General features: G+C 44.1%; 1 protein-coding gene across 2 annotated transcripts in view; it reads right to left on the minus strand.

Moving 5' to 3' along the window:
- BAALC (BAALC binder of MAP3K1 and KLF4) overlaps nucleotides 1-22,182 on the minus strand; it is a 63,034-nt gene that overhangs the window by 8,585 nt on the left and 32,267 nt on the right. For both annotated transcript variants that reach the window (XM_037500860.2, XM_037500190.2), the window contains exon 2: nucleotides 3,756-3,922. In XM_037500860.2, coding sequence (XP_037356757.1) covers nucleotides 3,756-3,922 — 167 coding nt within the window. The remainder of the gene's footprint in view (nucleotides 1-3,755; nucleotides 3,923-22,182) is intronic.

Consider the following 22,182-nt stretch of genomic DNA (forward strand, 5'->3'; position numbering starts at 1 on the left):
GAAGGACCAAAGACACTGCTGAGGGGAGCAGTGGGCGCAACAGGAGAGGTCTGCTGCGCCATGTGGGAATGTCCCTGGCCCACCAGGAATCAAACTGGTGCTGCAGAGGCTGCGGACAGCTTCACAGAGCTGCACTCAACCCACTGTGCCACCAGGGAGGCCCAAGCCTGACAGTCTTCTAATCAAATTGGTTTTTCAGTAGACCCTTTAGATGAATAATAAGTCTTGAAAATCTTCATCTACATAAAGTGACAGCCAGTACATAGATGCACTGCGTAAGTCAACACACACACACACACACACACACACACACACACACACAACACCTCTCCATACAGCTAATTGTTGCCTTCCTCTAGGATCACATTAGTGACTGTGGCATCCAAGTGCCCTTCTAACAGATAACCCTCTCTTTGTGTTGTCCAGTGACAAAACAAATCAAACAAAAAATTCTTTTTGTTCTCTCTGTCCTTTTATTGTCACATTTCTGCTTTTCATGGCTTTGTTTTTCATAGTTTCATGAACTGAGAAAACAAAACTTTCTAAACAAAACAAAACAAAACAAAACAAAACTTTCTAAACTCTTCTCATTTATATCCTATTACTGTCACCCAGGAGAAACTCCGGGCTTCTCCTATCATCTTTCCTTGGTCAAGTCTCCCTCTGGCCACAGCCATCTCTGTGAGCTCCACCCATCTTTGGACTGGAATGAGCTGGCCAACAATTGGACAGTGGGAGAAGGGAGGGAGAGAAGAAGGAAGCTTCTTAGCTGAGAATCAGCCCAGGCACTGGTTAATTCCTCTGGTCTGGTCACTTGGCCAAGAATAATAAATATGGAGCTTCAAAGGCACAGATGCTCATTGGGAGGCTAGCCACTCAGAGCTTCATCTGCTCAGAGCCATGGCCTGCATAAGCACTGCTAGCTAGCTCAGCACTCGAGAGAGTCCTGGGGGAGAAAAACAAGAGTCCTAAGCCTGAGGAAATAGCACATTCAAGTTAAAGAATAAATGTTTTGAGGCAGCCCAGGGTTCCTGAACAATTAATTAACAGGCAAGAACAAGCAAAGACAGAGCTCCTCCTGTTTGTTGAGCTCCAGGAAGGGAGACCAAGTCAATGATTTATCAGATGCTGTGGAGCTGATAAGGTCCCAAGTGACTGAAGGAAATCAAGCCAGAATAGGAAAAGGGAAAGCTCCCCACCGGGAAGCTCCAATTTATGAAAGATGATTTTTGTCACATTCTTTTGCAGGATAACACCTATTGGCGCCGGGCATAAGATAGGGGCCAGAGGGTACTGATAGAGGGAAGGTGTGGCTTGTTTGATGGGACAGGAAGTGGAGGGAGAGAAGTGTTCAGTACCTGAGCTGCTGTTCTTCACAGTCGTAAGCAGTTAGTTCCCCTCATCAATTTTCAAAAGGTGATTGGGGCCGTGGAGGGCATCTATGTTAGAACAGTGCTATCCCCATATTAGTGGTCTTTAATAAAATTGCCTTCTTTGCACCATGCCAAGTCCATAAATACCCTATTCATTTATTCTATATTATCTGACTCCTCCCTCTCACCCCAGTTAAAATTGGCAGCTGCTTCAGAGCAAAGGACACATATCCTTTTCTACTCCCAGATCCTTGGCATTAGAACAGTGTCTGGCACCCAGACAGTGCGCAATGAACAAACATTAGATGAATGAAGCCAAAGAGTGCTTCAAGGTATTTTCCAGGCTTCGCAAGGGTTACTTTTCACACACAAACTTGTTTTTGTCAACCTGAATGGGAATACTGCAATAGGCAGGTCCATGAGAAATGCACGCTTCCAGAACAGGTTCTTCTAGAAAAGGAATGCTTAAAAAAAAAAAAAAGGCCAAAACCATCAGCCAGGTGGCCTGATGATGTGTAGGCGCATGTGGTGAAATGCTGACAGGTTGTCCTGGGAGAGCAAGGAAGACAGGGAGAGGGGAGTGAGTACTACTTGAGCCAGCCTTCAGGTGCAGGAAGCCTTCGTCACAGTGCCAGAGACAAGCCTGGAAGAGACCGGTGTGGCAAAGGCCCTGAGGAACAGGGAAAAGTGGTTTTCTTTGGGCACATTTTAGGCAGCGGAGAACTGTGCCAGTAGGAGGTAGTCCTGCTGACTGAAACTTCTATCAGCGGTAAACTTCCCTTGCAAACTGACACCTTAGTGAGCAAACTTTTGCTATGACCTTGGAGGGGATGTCTGGTGATTGGTGGGGTCTCTGGATATAAAAACCACTGATGCACTTCAGCACTTGTCTGAATATTTAACACTGAAGGTGTCTGCTCCCTGAGCTTATTTTTGGAAATGACTATAACACAGTCATGGTTTGCTGAACTGTGAAAACAAAAGCTGCATGGAGGAGAGGGCATAAGATAGGGGAAAAATGAGTGTGGATCAGGCCATACAACAGGGCAGAGCCGCTTCCTCCCTACACAGGCCCATCCTAGTTCAAAGGGTAAGGGCACAAATGTGGAAAGGAAGCCCTGCTAGAGTAGTCACCGAGTTTCTGAGCATAGTTCTGGGGTTCCTGACTGCCTTGGGAGATGGTAATGATGATTAGGTCTTTATAAGGCCTCCATATACACAGTAGGCCAGGCCAGACCCTGGGAAGGTCACTGACGCTCTCAAATCTACCCCCTACCCAGGACCTCCTAAAGGTCTGAGGCCCACCATGAGTTGACTCATTTAAGTGGGTTATTGCACCGTGTGTCTAAGCAGCCCCTATTAATCCTTACTGCCTTTCTCACAGCACTTCTCAGTTTACAAAGAGCAGGGCCATCTGTTCTCTCATATTGATGTTACTTCCACTCTGTACATAAGAAACCTGAGACTCTGAGAGACTGAGTGATTCCTGCAAGGCCACTTAGTTAATGAGCACTGGAGCTGAATTTGCGACAGGTTTTCTGGCCAAAGCTTAGAGCGGTAACTCGCTGACAGGATCCCACCATTAGAGGCCAGTTGTATCCTCAGAAAACAAGTAGCACTGGCCTAAGATGGGGCCAGTAAGTTCTGACAGGGGTGAGGAAAAAGTGGGTCTAGAGTAGAGGGTAAGCTGTAAAGGGGTGTAGGCGCATGGAGAGGAGGGAGGAAGAGGTTGCAGGTCCTGAGCTGACCCACTAAGGGCTGCTGTTCCCATGGAGGAGGCAGGGGCAGCAGAGGAGCACCTCCCAAGATTAGCTCTGCAAGAAATAAAGAATGGGGAAGGGTGCCAGTGAGGCGAGGGATGCCGTGACCCTGACTCCTCTCCACTGCATCCTGCAATGAGGGCCCCCCTAGGAAATCCTCCCATGCCCATCTGGTTGGAGGGTCTGAGGCAAGATGCCAGGCTTTTCTCTATTGCACTGGTTTTCCCTCCTGCTCCCCATTAGCCCCAAGGAATGGCCTGGCTTCAGATTCGTAGCCTATGAGATCTGTTCTCACTATCAAGTTAGTGATTGCAGCAACAGAAAGGAGATCCTGGAACAAAGCTGTATTTAAACAAACCACACTTCCTTTTACAGTGCAAAGATCAAGGATCCATTTTCAACTGATTCAACCAAATGAAACAACCCTCAAGGCAGGGTTTGTAGCAGGTTCTTGCTATATCATTTGCAATGATTTTCACATAGTTGGGGTGGAGAATTTTCACAGACAAGGTAAGAGCCCTCATTGCACCCTTCTGGCGTACAGTCTAGAGTTAGACCTGCCCTGAAGCAAGCTGTGCCCCCTCTCTCCAATGCCGAGTTAGTTCTGTGGCCGAGACACTACCTCTGTGGTCCGAAGGCCATTCTGTTTCTGGGTCAGAGGGCCTGAGCTGAGGCTCTGGGGGTTCGGGAACTGGGTTCCACAGCTCATCTTCTTCTCTGGGTTGGCTATTCCACTGGGGGCTGTAGATCGGGCCACACCATTGGAGGACACGCCATCTTCCAGCACACCTGGGAAGGAAGCAGAGGATGGAGCCGGGGTCTCACACACAATGACAGCAAACAATCCCAAGGGAAAAAAGCCCCAAAAGGGAAATAAAAGTCACCACAGAGAGCTATACTCTTCTATAAGCATATGTGTACTTTTACAAAAATGCAATCTTAAAATTATTCCATAATCTGGACTTTTTTTTACTTAATAATATACCGATGATACATTTCCATGCCATTAAATATTCAGTCATGCTACTTTTCACACATATCTGCCATTACGTGGATGTGCCACTGTTTACTTAACTAAGACCCCTAATTGGATATTTCTTTTCAGGTTTTCTTAATAAATGTCACTGTGATGGAAATCCTTGGGGTTAAAGATCTATTCTCAATTACTTTCTTAGGAAAAGTTCCTAGAAGCACGAGTACTAGTTTGAAGGATATGCAGAGTTTTTTTTTACATAATTCTATCTCAAGATGTTAGACTGAGCATATTCCCTCCCAGGACAAAAACCACGAAATGACAAACTGAAGGTTAAATAAGGAGCCTCACTGAAAAACAAGAGTAGGGCTACAGTGAAGAATCATGGATGAAGAACGGTTGGATGAAAAGAGAAAAGGCAGCCCAGGAAGCAGGAGTGGGATACCCAGCGGGAGATCACAAATGGGCTGAGGCTCCCTGACAGCCACCAGAGGCCATTCAGCAGTGACAGAACCACTGTGAAGTTGAGACATTGTGATATAGTAACAAATATATATTTGGTCTTTGTCCCCAAGAGCTCCTAAGACCCTTGTATTTCCCTGAGTGATGGGATGAAAGGAATATCTTTTGTTCTCACCAGGCAACTTTTGATAGACCCCTGGATAGCTTCAGATGGGAACTGGTTGCCAGAAAGACCTAGTCCTAATAGAGACTTGGAGTTGTCAGTTCCACCCCTTCTGCATTCTCCAGGGAGAGACAAGAGGCTGGAGTAGGTATGACTGATCACACCTACATGAGTAAACAAACCTTCACTATGAACTTGAACAAAAGAAAGTGATTATGGAGGTTCCAGGTGGGTGAGAGCACCACAACTCCAGAGACAGAACCTCCTGCATGCCAGATTTTGCTGTATGCATTTCTTCATCTCTCTGTTCATTTGTATCCTTTATAATATCCTTTATAATAATCTGGGAAATATAAATAAGATATTCCTGGGAGCCATTCTAGCCAATTACTGAGCCTGAAAAGAAGGCATAGGCATCCTGACTGATAGCTGGGTCAGTCGTGCAGGTGACAACCTGGTACCTGCAACTAGTGTCTGAAATGAGGGTAGTCTCATGGATGCGAGTCCCTAACCCATGGGGTTTGTGCTACATCTAGGCAGTAAGTATCAAAATTGAACTGAATTGAAGACCACCCAGCTGATGTCCAGACAGTTGGAGAACCAGTGAATTTGGGGAAAATACCCCCTGTATTTGATGTGAGAAGTGCTGAGTTGAAACAGCATGGGAAGAACGTGGCTCAGAGAGAGAGGCAATGCTCTCAAGGGCTGGTGACAACTGAGAAAGAAAATTCTGCCAGGATGACTGGCTTTCTGAAAACAGTGCCAAGAAACAGGCCAATGGTAGTTTCCATCCCTGCCTTCCAATGGGGTTTCTTAAATAGATGCAGCTGTTGTTCTAATAGGAAATTTCAGTTACCAAAATGAGTACAGAAACAAGACTAAACAAACCTTTGGAAAGGTCAATACCATAAAAGTGAGAACATAAACTCTATAACAGAGATCCCCCCCCCAAGTATAGTCTCTTCAGAAAACTGAAGGAAGATAGCCACAAAATGAGGACAAGAGTGACCAAGGAAGTTTCAATTAGAGATATTTGAAATAACAACTTTAACTATTGAGTGAAAAAATAAAACTCAATAGAGAAACTAAAAAGCAGAGCAGACATAATTAAAAGTTCAGTGGGTGGGAAAGCAAACTAAGGGATTCTCCTGGGTGGTAGCACAAAGGATTAAGTGAGTGTATGAAGATGCTAGGAAATACAGAATCAAAATTCAGAAATCCCAATCTCAACCTAACAAGTGTTCCAGAAGGAGAAAGCAGAGAAAATTGAGAGAAAGCAATATTTGTAGAAATAGTAGTATTTCGGTTCTCTTCAGAACTGAAGAAAGACACAAAAACTCAGATTGAAATATCCTATCAAGTGCTTGGCAGGGAAGTAAGAAGAAAACCCAAACTAGACAGATTTTTTTTTTTAAAGATTCATTTTATTTATTTATACAAGCACTGGGTACAGTCAGAAGCGCAGGAGAGTGAGAGAATTTACCAGAGCCAGAGCGGAGAGCAGAGCTGGCAGATTGATGAAGTACACTGCTGAGGGGAGCAGCCGGTGGCAGGAGAGGTCTGCGCGCCATGTGGGACCCTCGCCCTGCACCCGGCGATCAAACCGGTGCTGCAGAGGCTGCAGGCAGCTTTGCAACCCAGCGCTCAACTGCTGCGCCACCGGGGAGGCCCTAGACAGATCTTTATGGAATGTCAGGATATCAATGATAACAAGAAAAACTTCACAAAAGGGAACACAATCAAGAATGAGATTGATGTTAGACTTTTCATGAGTACCAATGAAAGTAAGATTATGGAACAATGTCTTCAAGATTTCAAAGGATACACATTTTAAAGTCTTTTGCAACATACTGCCAAATTTACCTCTGCTAATCTCCAATTACCCTATTGGCCTTTTGTCAACAGTGTATGAAATGGCAATACCTCCCAAAACTCTCCCTAACACTGAATGTTTTCTTTTTTGTTTCCAATCTTGGCCAACTGAAGAAGAAAAATAAAGTATCTCATTGCTTGCATTTATATTTCTTGGTTTGCTAGAGACATTATATTATTTACATTCCAATGGGTTAATTGTGTAGGTTTTAAAAAATTGTCAAGTCATTTGCCTATCTTTCCTTTGGGGTATTTGACTGAGTTTGCTTTTCATCAAACTTAAGGAAAGTAAATAAAACTCTTTCCTAGAGTGTTGAGAAATTATTTGCCATGAGGCAGGGATCAGAAGCACAATATATTTGATATACTAAGTGAGGACACCGGAGTAGATGAAGCAGAGCTGATGAGGCTACAGTCCCAACACAAGTGAGGAAGCAGTCACCCAAAGGACACACATGTCCACATCTGCTCTGAAAAATGCTGAGAGGCTCTCAACTGTGGCTATAAAGTAGAAACCAGAATTCAAATGTTAGAAGTCACATTGGAAAATGCCTGGCCCAGAGCTTCCTGACAGACAGGCTCTGTGGATGGGTTCCTGACATGCAGAGAAATGGATTCTTTCAGCTGGCCTTGCCCCAAATCTTTATGCCCCCTTCCTACACCAGTTGGCATCCTTCTAGACCCACCCTCCCCAATCCTGCTCCACAACACCTGTCCTTAATCTCTGCTAAGTCTCCCACAATCTTCTACCAAAAGATAGTCCCTGTGCTGCCTCGAACACAAGTATGCCAGCACTCACTCAATCTTCATGCCCACTGGTCCCTGCAAACCACTGCCCCATGGGCACCCCTCAGGTCTAGGACTGATGCCAGTGTGGGCTGTTAATTTAGCACTTGAGCCACTGAGGTTCTTGTCCCACAAAGCTGTAAAAAGGAATTCACAGACTTTTTAGATAAGTAAGCAGAGAGAAGCAAACTTTATTCAAGAAAGTAAGAAAAGGTTTATTTAGAGGAAAAAGAACAAAAGTAAAGACTCCAAGTCAGTGTTGCCAAGGAGGGGCAAAGACACAGTTATGGGCCTGTGTTTAGGGGATATTTAAACCCTTTTTTCCCTCTGCTCTAAAAAATCTCATCATCCTAATTTATGATTGGCTCTTTTTCCTAGCGGCTGTTCTCCTCCAGGCAGATGTGCCCATTTTCCCAGCTTTTATCTTAGAGTTTATCTTTTGACCTCCCCTGCCCAAGGTCTCCTACAATTTACTGTCCCAATTAGCCTCACAATTTAGCCTTAAAATGTACTGCCTTAAAATTTACTGCCCTCATTAGCCCTCCTGAATTTCTCTGCCATTATCTCAGAGGTCTCCCTTAGCTCTCGCGAAGTCCCTGCCTGCACTGTCCCTGAAGCTGCCTACTTAACCTCATTGCCTTGGGACTCAGGACCCGCACACCTGGAGAATGGATCTGGAGACAGAGCCCACGAAGTCCCTGGAAGCAGGCTTGTATGATTAGGGCTTGTATGATTTGGGACTAGAAGAGTTAGAACAGGATTAGTCCAATATTTGTAGTGGCCGAACAAAAGTTAGAATTCTAATTCTTAATTCCTGATCCAGGAACTTCATCTATTAAGTGGGAATAGCAATTCCCACTTTATGGGGCTGTTGTAAGGATCAAAGGAGACAGCATTTATAAAGGTTCTAATATGTTTGGAACAATCATTGTCTTTATTGTTTAAGGCCCAACACCAACTGCCTTGTCTCCTCATAGAGCCTCTCTCATTAGTCACATAAGATACATTCTTGATTTAACAGGCACACAATTTGTAACCATTAAGTGCAAACCCCTAGACCCCTGGGCCTGATAAACAAGCAGAGATGCTCAGATGACAAGCAGAGAAACAGGGTGGGGCACAGGGACAGGCATTGTTAAACAGTGAGGGTGGGGCGACTCCCATTGTGGTGAAAAGGTGACTGCCGGGAGTCAGGAATATGGGGTTAGTTACTGTAACTTCTGCCTGCAATAAACCTTAGGTGATTTTGCTGCATGGATTTAATTTCACTTACATTTTCTAGTTGCAAAAATAATAGACTCAGTATTAGAAAATTTGTCATAGACTAGTAGTAGAAAATGTGCACACAGAAAGCACAAAAGAAACATAAGTTTTACCTTATCACCCAGAGCTTTCTTTTGTTAACAGCGTCTGTCCTTCAAGCAGATGCTATTAATGCCAATCCAAATCCACCTACCTAGCACCTCCCCCCATAACCCAGCTGCAGCAATGTTGGCTATTGAGGCATGCCTGTGCCTTTCTCCTGAAGCTTCCATAAGAAAGCCCCCTTATCAGAGTACAGGCCTGGTCATATCAAAAGCAGACTATGGTCAATGACCAACTGAAAGTGTGTGTGTGTGTGTGTGTGTGTGTGTGTGTGTGTGTGTGTGTGTGTGGTGGGGGACTACAACAGTCCAACCTCCAAGGAGGACAACCGTTTTCCCTTTATTTTTTTTTTAAAGATTTATTTATTTATACAAGAGCTGGGGTACAGGCCAGACGCGTGGGAGGGTGAGAGGAGTCACCAGAGACAGAGCAGGAGCAGAACAGGTAGATGGACCTAAAGCACTGCTGAGGGGAGCAGCTGATGAAGCAGGAGAGGTCTGCTGCGCCATGTGAGTATCTCCCAGGCCGGCCAGGAATCAAATCTACACTGCAGAGGCTGCGGACAGCTTCACAGTGCTGCGCTCAACCTGCTGTGCCACGAGGGAGGCCCACAACCGCTTTCCCTTTACTCCAAGGCAACCCATAGGATCAGGCTGAGGCTATACTAATTCTGAAACCACATCTTTGCTCAGCTCATTCTGCTCCCCTCACTCCCTCCCTCACAGGTCTCCTCCCAGGAGTGTCCCTAGGAGTTATTTGCACAAAATCCCAGCCTCAGTTTGGCTTCAAGAGCTCCCTAAATATACCCTGCATGCTGGATATATTCCTTCTGCCTGACCACACTCACTCTCCCCTCCTCTGCATGCTGCTCTGTCCCAGGACACTGACCTGAGTCACCAGGTCAGCAGACTCCTTTGCCCACTGGCTAGTCACCAGCTATGCAGGCGAAGTTGGAGCAGCAGCACATTGAGGGCAGGTCTTTATCCCCCTGCCTTCCTCTTGCAGGGTCTCCACAGATGCACATTGTCCTCTACACACTTTACTGCCAGTAGAGGGTACAAAACCAAGAAAAGTCCAAGATTTTCTGATGACTTCAAGAACAGAGTGATGCAGTGAAACAGGACAGATCTCTCTTCCTGCCCCATCAGATAAGCATTCCTATCTGTTGCATTTAACAAGTTTGTCTTCTTGCATTCTAAGGAAAAGGAAGGGCATCCCTAAGAGGATAATAAGGAAGTTAAACATCAGATGTTAACAAAGCAAGCTGGCGCCCACCTGAAATCTCTGTGTGACTGCATCAAATGGCCCATCTCCCTTTTGTTTTACTCCTTTGTATAAATACCCTTGCCCTCTGCCAAAGAGCAGGACAGCGATCTTTCAGACACGAGTCTGCTGCCTTCCTCAGTTTGTCGACAAATTACTTTCCTTTTCCTCAAACCCTGCTTCCTTTTATTGGCTGAGGGAAGCTGAGGCCGTGTTCGGTATCGAGGAGCAGTAAGGATAGAGGACACATGGCAAATTGTTGAGTAGGGAGTTGCAGATGCTGTATAGTCAGGGTTCTTAACTGCAACTGAAAGAAACTGAATTCAGTGAATTAAAGTAAAAAAAAAGGATTTATTAGATGGTTTGGGAGCTCAAAGGTTTCCTGGCAGGGCTCCAAAGGTTGAGCCACTAGGACGACTGTCAAGGGGCAAAACCACAAATCTCTCTATTAACTGCCCTAGCACTGCTGCCACACTTGTGCTAAAAAAAAAGAAAAAAAAGTGTTGTTTTCTGAAATTCAAGTTAATTGAGTATCTTAATTTTATCTGGCAATGCTAATGAGCACTAAGTGCCCCAGACAGGGGGGAAATTGCTGTAAAGGCTGCAATGTTCTAGGCCTCAAGCTTCACCTGCACTCTATGCCACCCTTCTCAAACCTAGGAGGTTTTATTTTACAGAAGAAACTGAAGTTTAACCCCGGTCCTGATGTTTCCAAGACTTGTGGTCTTACCAGGTGTTCACATTTGCTTCAAGGAAAAACTCTCAGGTTGGCAGTTCCCAAATTTTAGGGTACGGGAGATCTGCATGAGGCATCTGTTAAAATCCAGATCAAAGCCCTTCTTATTGAGTGGGGGCCAAGAATCATGAATTTTTATCTCCACCTTGCACAACTTCCAGTGATTCTGAGGCAGGGAATCTAAAGACTGCACTTTGAGACTCCTGACATAGAGCTCAATACTCAAACGGTTTTGAGGGTTGCAAGAAAATGCCTGCCTCTATTTCCTTCACAGTGAATTTTGTAGTAGTAAATTGAAGGATATTTGTGTGCCCTAGGATGTGTCTTTTTGGGGGGATACCTTTTGCAAAATTTTCATTGTATTCAGAAAACAACTGTAGGGTAAGGTAAAAAAAATCAGGCTTTTCTGCCCTCCCGCCATCAGGATAGATGATGGATCCTTGCGGTCCTGAATGCATGCCTGATGGTGGGCACCTGGAGTAGGGTGTGGGCATAGGTAGATGGGATTCACCTGGGCTGAGACTGGGCTTTAAAGGGCGGTGTCACAGAGACACCAGCAGAAGCCAAAGAGAAGCCAAGAAGCAGAAGTAGAGATCACCGGAGAGCCCAGATAGAGTGAGGATCTGCTGGGGGGCCGGGAGGCCTGCCAGCCTCCCGGCCCCCCAGCACCCCTGCCTGCTGTGTACCAGGTAAATCCCAATAAAAGACCTGCAAAAACCACTGAGGACTCTGAGTCCTCCTTTACCCGGTCTGCTGGATCCTAGAAAACCTGCCCTGTGTCCAGTCCTGCCTTTTACAACAATCCAAATCATTGACTTTGTCAAAAGATGGGGAATAGCTGTGTCCAGAGTTTGCTGATAAGCAACCAACGACTTCTTGCCAAAGTTTCTTGCTGTTTTGGAAATGGGTCTGGGAGGAGAGCAGACCATATAAGTTAAAAATGGTAGCTGGAAGCAGGCTAAGGGGTAGTTCCTCTTTAACTGAAGCACTTGACTTTGATGAAGGTGCTCACAATGTCTGTCAAAAGTCATCGAAAGCACCTGCAAGTCATTCCTCTCAATGACTGAGAATCAAGTACAAAACATTAGTATCCCACTTGGAAAGAACTTCTTAAAGTCACATTAGATGAAACTCTGGCTCATCAAACACTGACTGGGCTACCGCCATAAACACATGGCTAATGATAATTTTGTCTAACTGAGGTATAAATTAAATAAACTGCAATGACTCAGCGACTCACTGAGCATTTGTCTTCTCATTTTCTTAAATTGCTTTGTTTTTATTGACATAATATTAGGTTACGACACTGCATATGATTTAGGGGTAGAGGTTCACACCTCTTCAGATGTGTGTTTCTATACCATACCCACCACCAAGGCACCCATAATCTTCCACCATAGTCCATTGGGCCCCCTCCTCCCTTGGTACCTTCCTTCCACAATTCCCCTCTGACAGTTTCAATTCTGTAGACAGATCTCTAGGATTTGTTCTGGTTTATTTTTATCTGTTCCTTTATTTTGTTTCTTTATTTCAATAGTTTGAGTGTCTCCTCATTTTTGAAAGTAAATGAGAATGGGAAAGTATATGTCATTTCTTCAATCTGATGAGCAATCTGTAGGCACATACTATGTGTGAGAAGCAGATATGTGACTTTTTAATGACTAATAAAAAAATATTCTTTTAAAATGGTGAGCAGCCCGTCCTGTATAGTCGATTGATTTTGGACAAAGGACCCAAGAGAATTCAGCTTGTTGAATTGTTTTTTCAGTAAGTGTGCAACAACACCAAGTATCTACATGCAAAAAATGAAACTATATCCCTACCTCATGCTATAGACAAAAAATTAGCTCAAAATCAATTAAAGAATTAAATGTCAGAGCTAAAAACAATGAAATGCCTAAAAGAAAATAGGTATAAATCTTCATGACCTTGGAACAGGCAATGGTTTTTTCAAAACAAAAACAAAAGAATTGGCAGTAACAAAAAGTAGATAAATTGGACATCATCAAAAGCAGAAACTTTTGGGCTTCAAAGGACACTATGAGAAAAGTGAAAAGACAATTCACAGGATGGACAAAATTTTTTTGCAAAGTATCTATCTGATAAGGGACTCTTACTCTCAAGGAGCTCTTGCAGTTTAATAATAAAAAGACACCCCAATGAAAACGTGAGCAGAAAAGATGTTCAACATCATTAGTTATCAGGGAAATTAAAAGTAAAATCACAACAAGCTACCATTTCATACCTATTGGGATGGCTATAATAAAAAAGACAGATAACAAGTGCCAGTAAAGATGTGGAGAACTTGGAATGCTCAGATACTACTCTTGGGAATGTAAAGTAGTGCAGTCACTTTAGAAATCAATCTGACAACTCCTCTAAAGCTTAGACATAGAGCTATCATCTGAAATTTTACTGCTAGGTATATATCCCAAAGAAATGAAAACCTATGTTCATACAAAGACTTGTACCTGAATGCTCACAGTAGCATTATTTATAATAGCCAAAAAGAAATCCTTTCAAATATCTATCAATTGGTGAATGGATAAATCAAAACAGTATATACATGTGATGGAATATTATTTGAAGTAAAGATACATGCTACAGTACTGATAAACCTAGAAAACATGGTTTTCTTTCTAAGAGAATTTCTCAGAGGAAGATGTCATTTACAGAGGTCCCATATTATATGATTCCATTTACATGAAATGTCCATAAATAGTCAAATCTGTAGACAGAAAAGTAGATTAGTGGTTGCCCATGGCTGGGCTTATTGGTGGCAAATGTGGATTGACTGTGAATAGAGGATTTTTTTTATAAGGTGACAAAAATGTTCTAAAATTGTGAAGATGGTCACACAACTCTGAGAATATACTAAAAATCATTTATACACTTTAATCTTAATTTTTTTAAAAAGATTTGTTTATTTATTTATGCAAGCACTGGGTACAGTCAGATGCACGGGAAGGTGAGTGAATTCACCTGAGCCAGAGCAGGGAGCAGAGCAGGCAGAAGGACCGAAGTACATTGCTGAGGGGAGCAGTGGGCGGCAGAAGAGGTCTGCACGCCATGCGGGACCCTCCTCCGGTGGCCGGGGAGCAGCAGAGGCTGCGGGCAGCTTCACAACCCAGGTTCACAACCCAGGGATCAACCGCTGCTCCGCCACCGGGGAGGCCCCCATTTACACACTTTAAATGGACCATTTGGGTATGTAAATTATAGCTCAATAAAACTATATTTTAAAAATTGGTGAGCAACAGATTATGGGAATTTATATTGACTAAAGGAATAAAGAAGCATGTTTGGATTTGAATGGCAACATCTGCAGTACTGGTTTAATAGTCCCCAGAGCCTGTGGGTCCTGCCTAGGAGGGCATTGGAAGGCCACTGTTCCTGAGATGAACTGCCAGCCTGTCACGTCTGCCCTTGGCCTTGAGGGTCAGTGATGGAAATGGCTTCCCTATGGTATCCAGCAGCTTGCAAGAAAGATGCCTGCTGGAAGCAACATCTGGGACTGAAAGGACCACAGGCAGAAGCAAAGAGAGTCCTGTCTATCCTTGATGAAATCAGGCCTGAATTCTTTCTGCAAAGAGAGACACAGGAGAAAACAAGCTAATCAAGTGGGAAGCACCAAAGGAAAAATCAAAACTTGATTTTTCTTTTCCTTATTGATACTCTTATAATCTAACAATCTACTCTGAGCGCCTACTGACACTTCTCTCTCCTTCTAATCCCCTCAGGGACACCTGCCTTCCTAAAGCATTTGCCTCTTAATTGCTGTGGGGCCTTCCCAACTCTGTAATAAAAATTCCGTTCTCTCTCCCTGCAAATCTGTTTCCTATCTTACTGTTTCTAAGTAGGACTATTGCTATAACCATAATAATGTACTTTTCCAGAGCCCTCTTCCCAAAGTACCCAAAACATTTTTCTGATGCATTGCCCTTTCCTCTGTGTCTTCTTGAAAATTCTCTTAATCTTTCGAAAAGTTTACTGGTTTGCTAGGGCTTCCACAACCAAGTACCACTGACTGGGTGATTTAAACAATAGAACTGGGCCTCCTTGGTGGTGCAGGTGGTTGAGCGCTGCACTGTGAAGCTGTCCACAGCCTTTGCAGTGCCGGTTCAATCCCCACCGGCCATGAAGCAGCCCACATGGTGCGGCAGACCTCTCCTGGCTCGCCTGCTGCTCCCCTCAGCACTGTATTCCGGTCAACCTGCCTGTTCTGTTTCCTGCTCCATCTCTGGTGAATCCTCTCACCCTCCCGCACATCTGGCCTGTAACTAAATAAATAAATATTTTAAATAAATAAACAACAATTTTATTTTCCCACAGTTCTGGGAGGCTAGCACAAGGTTGGTGTCTTCCGAGGTCTCCTTGCCCTGTCAATGTCCATCTGCGCCCCTGATTCGCAGGGTATTCCCTCTGCATATCTGTACCTCAATTATCTCTTCTTATACGGACACCCATGAAATAAGACCACCCATAATTTTACCTTAATTACCTCTTTAAAGGGCCTATCTCCAAACACAGTTACATTCTGAGGTACAGGGGATTAAGACTTCAATTGTAGAATTTGCCGGGCAGGGAGGGGGGCGGAGATGGGTTAGAGAGTTCAGCCTATAACACCTTGTTTTTTCTTTTATAAAATAATATTTATATTTTCCTATATAAGAAATAGATGCTTCATGTAGAAAACTTGACAATGCTGGTAAGAAAAAAAACATGAAAATTATTCATAATTCTACCAACCTGGGTTAACTGTTAATAGACATTTTATCTACTGTGACACCCCAAAACTTTTTTCAGTGCATACACACAAACATACTTTTTAGGGAATGAGATTATATCATAATACCATTCCATTTTTCCCCCTAATTCTTCCTCATCATAGATCACTCTTTGTTCTTTTATCATTTGTTTTTCAACTAGCCAATCATTTGAAATATATTTATTCAGTACCTATTATGTGCACAGCACTATACTGGATAGTGGGGTTACACCTGAGACTTAGAGCCAGCAGGGCTTCAGTCTCTCAGCTAAGTCTTCCCCCACCCCACCTTCCTTGTCTTCCTGCCCCCTCCAGTGTCTACCTCATCCCTCAGTTGTGTACCACAGAGATTACAAGGAGATGGATGGCAAAGAGTGAACACTGACTGGAGATGAGAAGGGAAATAAGAGTTTGAACAGGTATTGGGCCTCCCTGGTGGCGCAGCGGGGTGAGCGCTGTGCTGCGCTATGAAGCTATCCACAGCCTCTGCAGCACGGGTTCAATTCCTGGGCTGCCAGGGAGAAAGCCACAAGGCCCGCAGACCTCTCCTGTCTCACCTGCTGCTCCCCTCAGCAGTGTCTTAGGTCCGATTGCCTGTTCTGCTCCCCGCTCTCTCTGGTGAATTCTCTCACCCTCTCGCACATCTGACCTGTAGCCCCATTCTTGTATAAATAAATAAATCTTTTAAAAAAAAAGTTTGATTAGGTATTGACACAATTCTTTACCTGTCAAGGCAGGAAGAGAACATTAAGAGGTCAATACACTTTTTCCAACATGTATCTAACTGCCATATGACCCAGCCTGGATCCCACTTTCTAATACAGACTGAAATCACCTCTCCAGGGGGTTTTTCACAGGAGCAGTCCCAGGCACCCCACAAGCAGTGCCCTCACCAAGGAACACTCTCCTGGGGCACAGACCTGAGAAAAGAACCCCAGGAGCTGGGTGGCATGAGGAGGCCCTCCAGAGGCTGGTGCATTTTTTGGCCAAGGCCTGCCCATCCTCGTCTATTTCTTCTCCGAGACAAGGCTACTGTGATCTTTTAGTCTTACCCACTTCTTACATGTCCAGACAAGGTTTCCTGCTTTCAGCCTGCTTCTTCCCACAAAGCTGGCAGATCTAATCAGTTGGGGATTTAAAAACAGCCTGGAGTGGACATCCTGACACCGCGCCTGTCCCATGCCTGGCTTCATCACTGCCCTTTACATACTTTTGCTTAGTCTGTGCAATTTTTCCTTCGAGAAAGAGTCTTCTAGCACAATTTTCCTTTTGTTTTTGTTTTCTTTTTCTCCTTAGTTCAATCATTTTTGGGGTGGTTAGTCCTTTAAGGAAGTGCCAGCTGGTTTCTGGTTGTTTTTTCACTCTTGGACATTTTCTGAGGTTAGTGCAACCAGCTTTATCAGCAGGTTCTTTCCAGGCCCACTGTAGCTGGGCTGATTTGCTGTCTTAGGTGGACATTGGAAATTAGGCAATATACCTTTATTAGATATGGAAAGTATATTTGGGTCAATCAGAATGAGGAGATTTAGGTCAAAGGAATTGTTTTAATTATTGAATGTTTAAAAGCACTGAAAGCAATTAAGTAAGCTGGGGTAGGAGAGCCTACGCTGCAGTGCTGTTAGGTCACATAAAACACTGAGATATCTGAATGCTTTATCTTGTAATTTAACCAGAAACTTCACAGTATACTTGAGGATTATAGAAAAGTGTAAAATCTGAATAACAAGATAATCATTGTTACCCATCAGAATGGCAAAAGTTAAGAAGTCTGATAACATTAAATGTTGAAAGGGTGTGGATTAATGGGTTTTCTCCTATGCTGCTGGTGGGAGTACAAATGGAACTATCTATTTTGGAGGACAGTTAGCAGAATCAATTCAAGTTTCAAATGTGCACACCATGATGACTCAGCACTTCCAGACCTCAGTGTCTGCTCCAGAAAACCTTTGACCATTTTACAGAAAGGTCTGTGAGGATGATTTTATCACCCCCCCCCCATACTAGTGTAAATGGGATTAACAGCCAGTCATCAATAGGATAAACACCAAATAAACTGTTTCAGCTATACTGCAAGTTCCTTACAACAAATTTAAAGTAGAAAGTAGATTTATATAAATAGAAATCTAATGTATAATGATGAGTAGAAGAAAAGCAAGTAGAGGATAAATATGTGCCAATGATGACTTTCATGTACAAAAAAACTGTTAACGTACTCTGTTATTAATTTTATCTTTTGCACGGGTGTAACAGGGTGGTCCCCAGGAAAGGGGGAGGTTCCCTGCCCCACCCAAGGGAGGGTGGAGCTGAGCAGGAAGAGGAGAAGCTGCAGAAGAGGCTGAGGAAGGAAGCAGGATGGAGCCAGGAGACCTGGAGGAGGCGCGTGGAGCCTAGAGACACGTGAAGAAACTGTGTTTGTTTTTTGGTTGTGGACTGGGTGACACAGATGTGGGTGAGACCGTGGGGAGGTGACAATGGCAGCTTTTATCTGGATGTTGATTTTGCTCTTTTTTTTTCGGGCTTGTCTGGTTGTTTGTGACCCTTTTTTGTGGGTCCCCACTGGAAGATGCTTTAGACTTGTGGCAGGCTTTGGGGCCTTGCTCTGGGCCGACCCCATATGAATGGAGTTTTACCCACGAGGGGATGGGTAACTTTGGGTGCTTTATTTAGAAACTAAACTCTTTGCCTCACCTGTATTGTTTTTTAGTTTTTATTAAAGATTTTTCCCATTAAAGTGTTATATGTTTTGTGTTGATGCGGCGGATGGCAGAACCTATTTAGAATAGGCAGGTTTGTAGGGCTTGGGCTGACCCTTTCCCTGTCCTATAACAGTTTGGCGCCCAACGTGGTTTCCAAGTTACACCCGCGGTTGACCAGCCCAAAGTAACATTCCTTGCGTTGGTCACCATAAGCGCACTAGTTCTGCAGGACTAGCAGTATAATATTTGTCTCTAGTCCTTGTGTGGCTTTGTGTGGAGCTCTTCCAGAAAGTTGAAACAGAGCTGAACCAAGAAGAGGAGAACCTGTATGCCTTGTTTGTAGGGTTCCAGAGACCTCCAAAGAAGGTGAGGAAGCTTGCCTCCATTGGCAGGACTGGACAACCCGGCCAATGAAAAGTCCCTGGTACCCTTGAGAAGAGGAAAGCCCAGGTGGAGTCTGATGAGACCAACTTCTTTCAGAAGCCTACACGGACCGGATGTCAACAGTTCGCTCTAAATCCTATATGGAGTATTCCAACGGAGCCAGCTAAAAATTGCTGCTTAGTTATTCTGCCCTGTGATTTTATGCAAAAATAGGCAATATGGTTTAAAAGTAGACTTGGTTTGCAAACTTTTGCTATGCTGTTTAAAAAAAATTTGGGATCAAGGTTGAGAAAATTTGTCTTTACATAAGTTAAACCATTTTAAGATTTTTTTTTCCTGTGATTTTGACATATCTGCTGTCTTGTTCTGGCTAATGCCTCCAGATGTTTTCTTTTGGCTGGGACTGATGAACTGTTTTTCCAGGAATGAAAGACTTTTGCTTTCCACAATGGACACTACCTGGAGGGATTCGTTTTCTTTCAGACTGGAACCCTGGAAAATTTTCATCTGAGACTGTATCCCAAAATCCATATGTTTGATCTTCATCACCATGGAAATGGTGGCAAAAAGTGAAAGGGGGGAATTGTTAGGGGGAAAGGATGTCCTGAGATAATCTCATACAGGCTTTGTGGACTCCACCCCCACTCCAGACTAAAGCCATCAGGACATTGGGAAAGACAAATCCCATCACCACCAAGGGGAGGGTGGCTGGGACCTGAGGGTGGAGTTGGGCAGCCAGGTTGGATATAAAAACCAAACACGTGGGCCTTGCTCGCTCTCTGGCTCGCGATCGCTCGCCTCCTGGCTTCACCGCTCCTGGCTGGCGGCCAGCTCTCAGAGCGCCATTTTGGGTTTCCTGATCGGCGGATCGGGTAGGACTCATTTAAAACCTTGTCTCCCACTTTTTCTCCCAGAGCTGTACATTTCCTCATTTCCCTTTCCCTTGTAAATAAACCTTTTATTAACCTTTCACGTGTGCCTGCAGTAGAGCATGGATAAGTCCTTTTAAGCGCGCGGGTGAGGACCCACAGTCAGGCACCCCGTTTTGTATCGGGGTTGCTCTACAACACGGGGACACAAACACATGTATGCATGTGAGAAAAAAAGAGAGAGAGAGAGAGAAAAAAGAGAGTGTGTGTGTGTGTGTGTGTGTGTTACCCAACAAATTGATAACAATGTCTCTGAGGAAAAGGCAGGGGAACAGATCAGAGGGCAGTTAATGTGATCTGATCTATAACATTTCAAATTTTTAAATATACAACTTATGAAATAAGAATGATTTTTTTAAAAATACAGCTATCTCATATTCTGCCTTTTTTTTTTTCATTAGTAATACCTTCAGATCCACCCAGAAAATTTGGCTTGTTTTTTAGTTATTATATTACATTTAATTATCAAATATACTATCAAAATAGTAATTAAATATAGTGACACTCTACAGTGACACACAAGAATTAGTACATTGTTATTAGCCTCCCCTACAAAGAAAGTTCAACCATTTTAAAATCCAGGGCTGAGGTGTGTGGTTCTGTAGGGCAGGGGGTGGTGTTCATGGAGGCAAGTGTGGGTGGAACACATTATAGTTGCTGGTGAGAACCTGTAGGGGTTACTCCTGTGACTGAAGTCAGGCATGGTTAGTCCTGATGAGGGGATTCTTGAGCAGTGTTTAAAAGAAAGACCGGGCATTATTGACATGAAGGTGAATAGAAGAAATGATATCAAATTGTTATTTGTGGGTTCCTACTGAGCAAAAGCCCCATGTTCGGAGCTAAGGATACAGACTCCTGAGACAATCAGTAACTAAGAGCATGGGATTGGGATTTGATTCCAATTCTGCTTCCTTATCACAGCAACCTTGTAGATAGGTGCTATGACACCCCTCACCCCCACACCCCACCAACTTTGTTTTTCAAAGCCAAGGTTCAGAGAGGCTCAGTAACCTGCCTGACATCCCACAGCTGGTGCCAGACTCCCCACATCTGCCAGACTCTAAAGCCTTTGCTTTTACATGCAGTTGTGTTTACTCATATCACTGAAAAAAAAATCTACAATGAATCATATTCTTCCTTTTCAGGATTAGGCGATAAACAGAATATGTCTGCTATCATCAAAATAAACAAAAGTCTTTTTGTTTGTTTTATAGATAACCTATGGCTCCACATCTACTTGAGGGCACAGCAGGACCTTAGAATACTGTAGAATCCAGGTAACTTGCCACAGAATCAATCAATCTGAAACACAGCCAGTGAGAAGCTGAGTATGTTCAGTTAAGCTCTAAGGATGCCTTTCCTACTCCCTCAGGCCCCTGAAATTGTCCTCCTGCTACATACTCAGCCCTGTGGGTCACCCACTGAGGATTTACTATCTGTCCCCCAATATTTAGAAACCCCCACCATGCTCCTTTTCTGCACTTATCAGCTCCCCCCTTTCAGGAGGTCACCAGTTGGCCTGGGCAACCTCTACTCCATTTGGGATCATGACTACCTACTTCAGGAGGGAAATGATTCCAGGGAAGCTTACAAAACCAGAGTGTCACAGATATTGCAGGTCCAATCTAAGGGACAGAAAGAAGCTGCCAAACTAAGAGATGACAAACAATTACATTGATTGTCAATTACATTTCCCACTGGGCAGCCAGAATGATCTTCTACAACTATGAATCTGACCTCTGCCCACCCCTTCATCAACTTCTTGATGCCTTTAGGATTAAGTCCCAAGTTCCCATGTGCTCTGCCGTGCTCTTTGTGAGCTCACCTGCTTCTTGAGCTTCACAGTTTTCTACTCTCCCTGCTGTTTTCATCCAGCCTAAAAGGACATCAAAGGTACCTCACTGCTTCCGCAGTGCTGCTCCTTCTACACAGAAGACTCCCCCTGGTCTGACTAATTCTATCTCAACTTAGATGTGACTTCCTTAATGGGCTTTTCCCAGATGCCCTCATACTAGTTAGGGTTTCCCTATACCCCCCCAACCCCTGGGCCACCACCTATACTTCCATTTAGGTGTGTGCATTACTGTTGGAATTTTCTGTCCCACTAGCTTGGTTGCTCCATGAAGACAAGCACCATGCCTTTCTTGTTTACTGACCTGCCTGCATGGGTTGGGCAGCCAGGTATGCATGTTGAAAGTCTTGAACTGTTGAGCAGGTTGCCCAAGGTAGTATCATCTCAGCAGAGGAAGCTCCCACATAGACCTCTTAAGAACTTAAGACTCAAAGACCCATACAGACCTGTTAAGTATTTTCTCCCTCAATAAATCAAACAGCTAAAATTCCAAAGAAGGGGAGTGCTAACATGAAACACCCTTGCTGTTCCAATTACTGTGGAGGGATCCAGGAGTGAAGGGAAGAGCTGACAGTGCACTCAGACCTGTCACACATGCTGCCAGTGGCCGTTCACCACACACACTTTTCAGGTTGCTGTGCCACCCAGAGGCTACAAGCAAGGCTGGTATCTTTGCAGGATTCAGGGCTGAATGCAACACAGAGGCAGTAGGTCCATCTTTCCAGATTATATTTGCCCTTTGGGGGGTTGTACTGCAGGAGGGAGGGATGCCTTCTCAGAGCCTGCTGGCAAAGGCAGCT

The sequence above is a fragment of the Talpa occidentalis genome, unplaced genomic scaffold, assembly GCF_014898055.3.
Source record: "Talpa occidentalis isolate TD23 unplaced genomic scaffold, MPIMG_talOcc4v2.1, whole genome shotgun sequence".
NCBI lineage: Eukaryota > Metazoa > Chordata > Mammalia > Eulipotyphla > Talpidae > Talpa > Talpa occidentalis.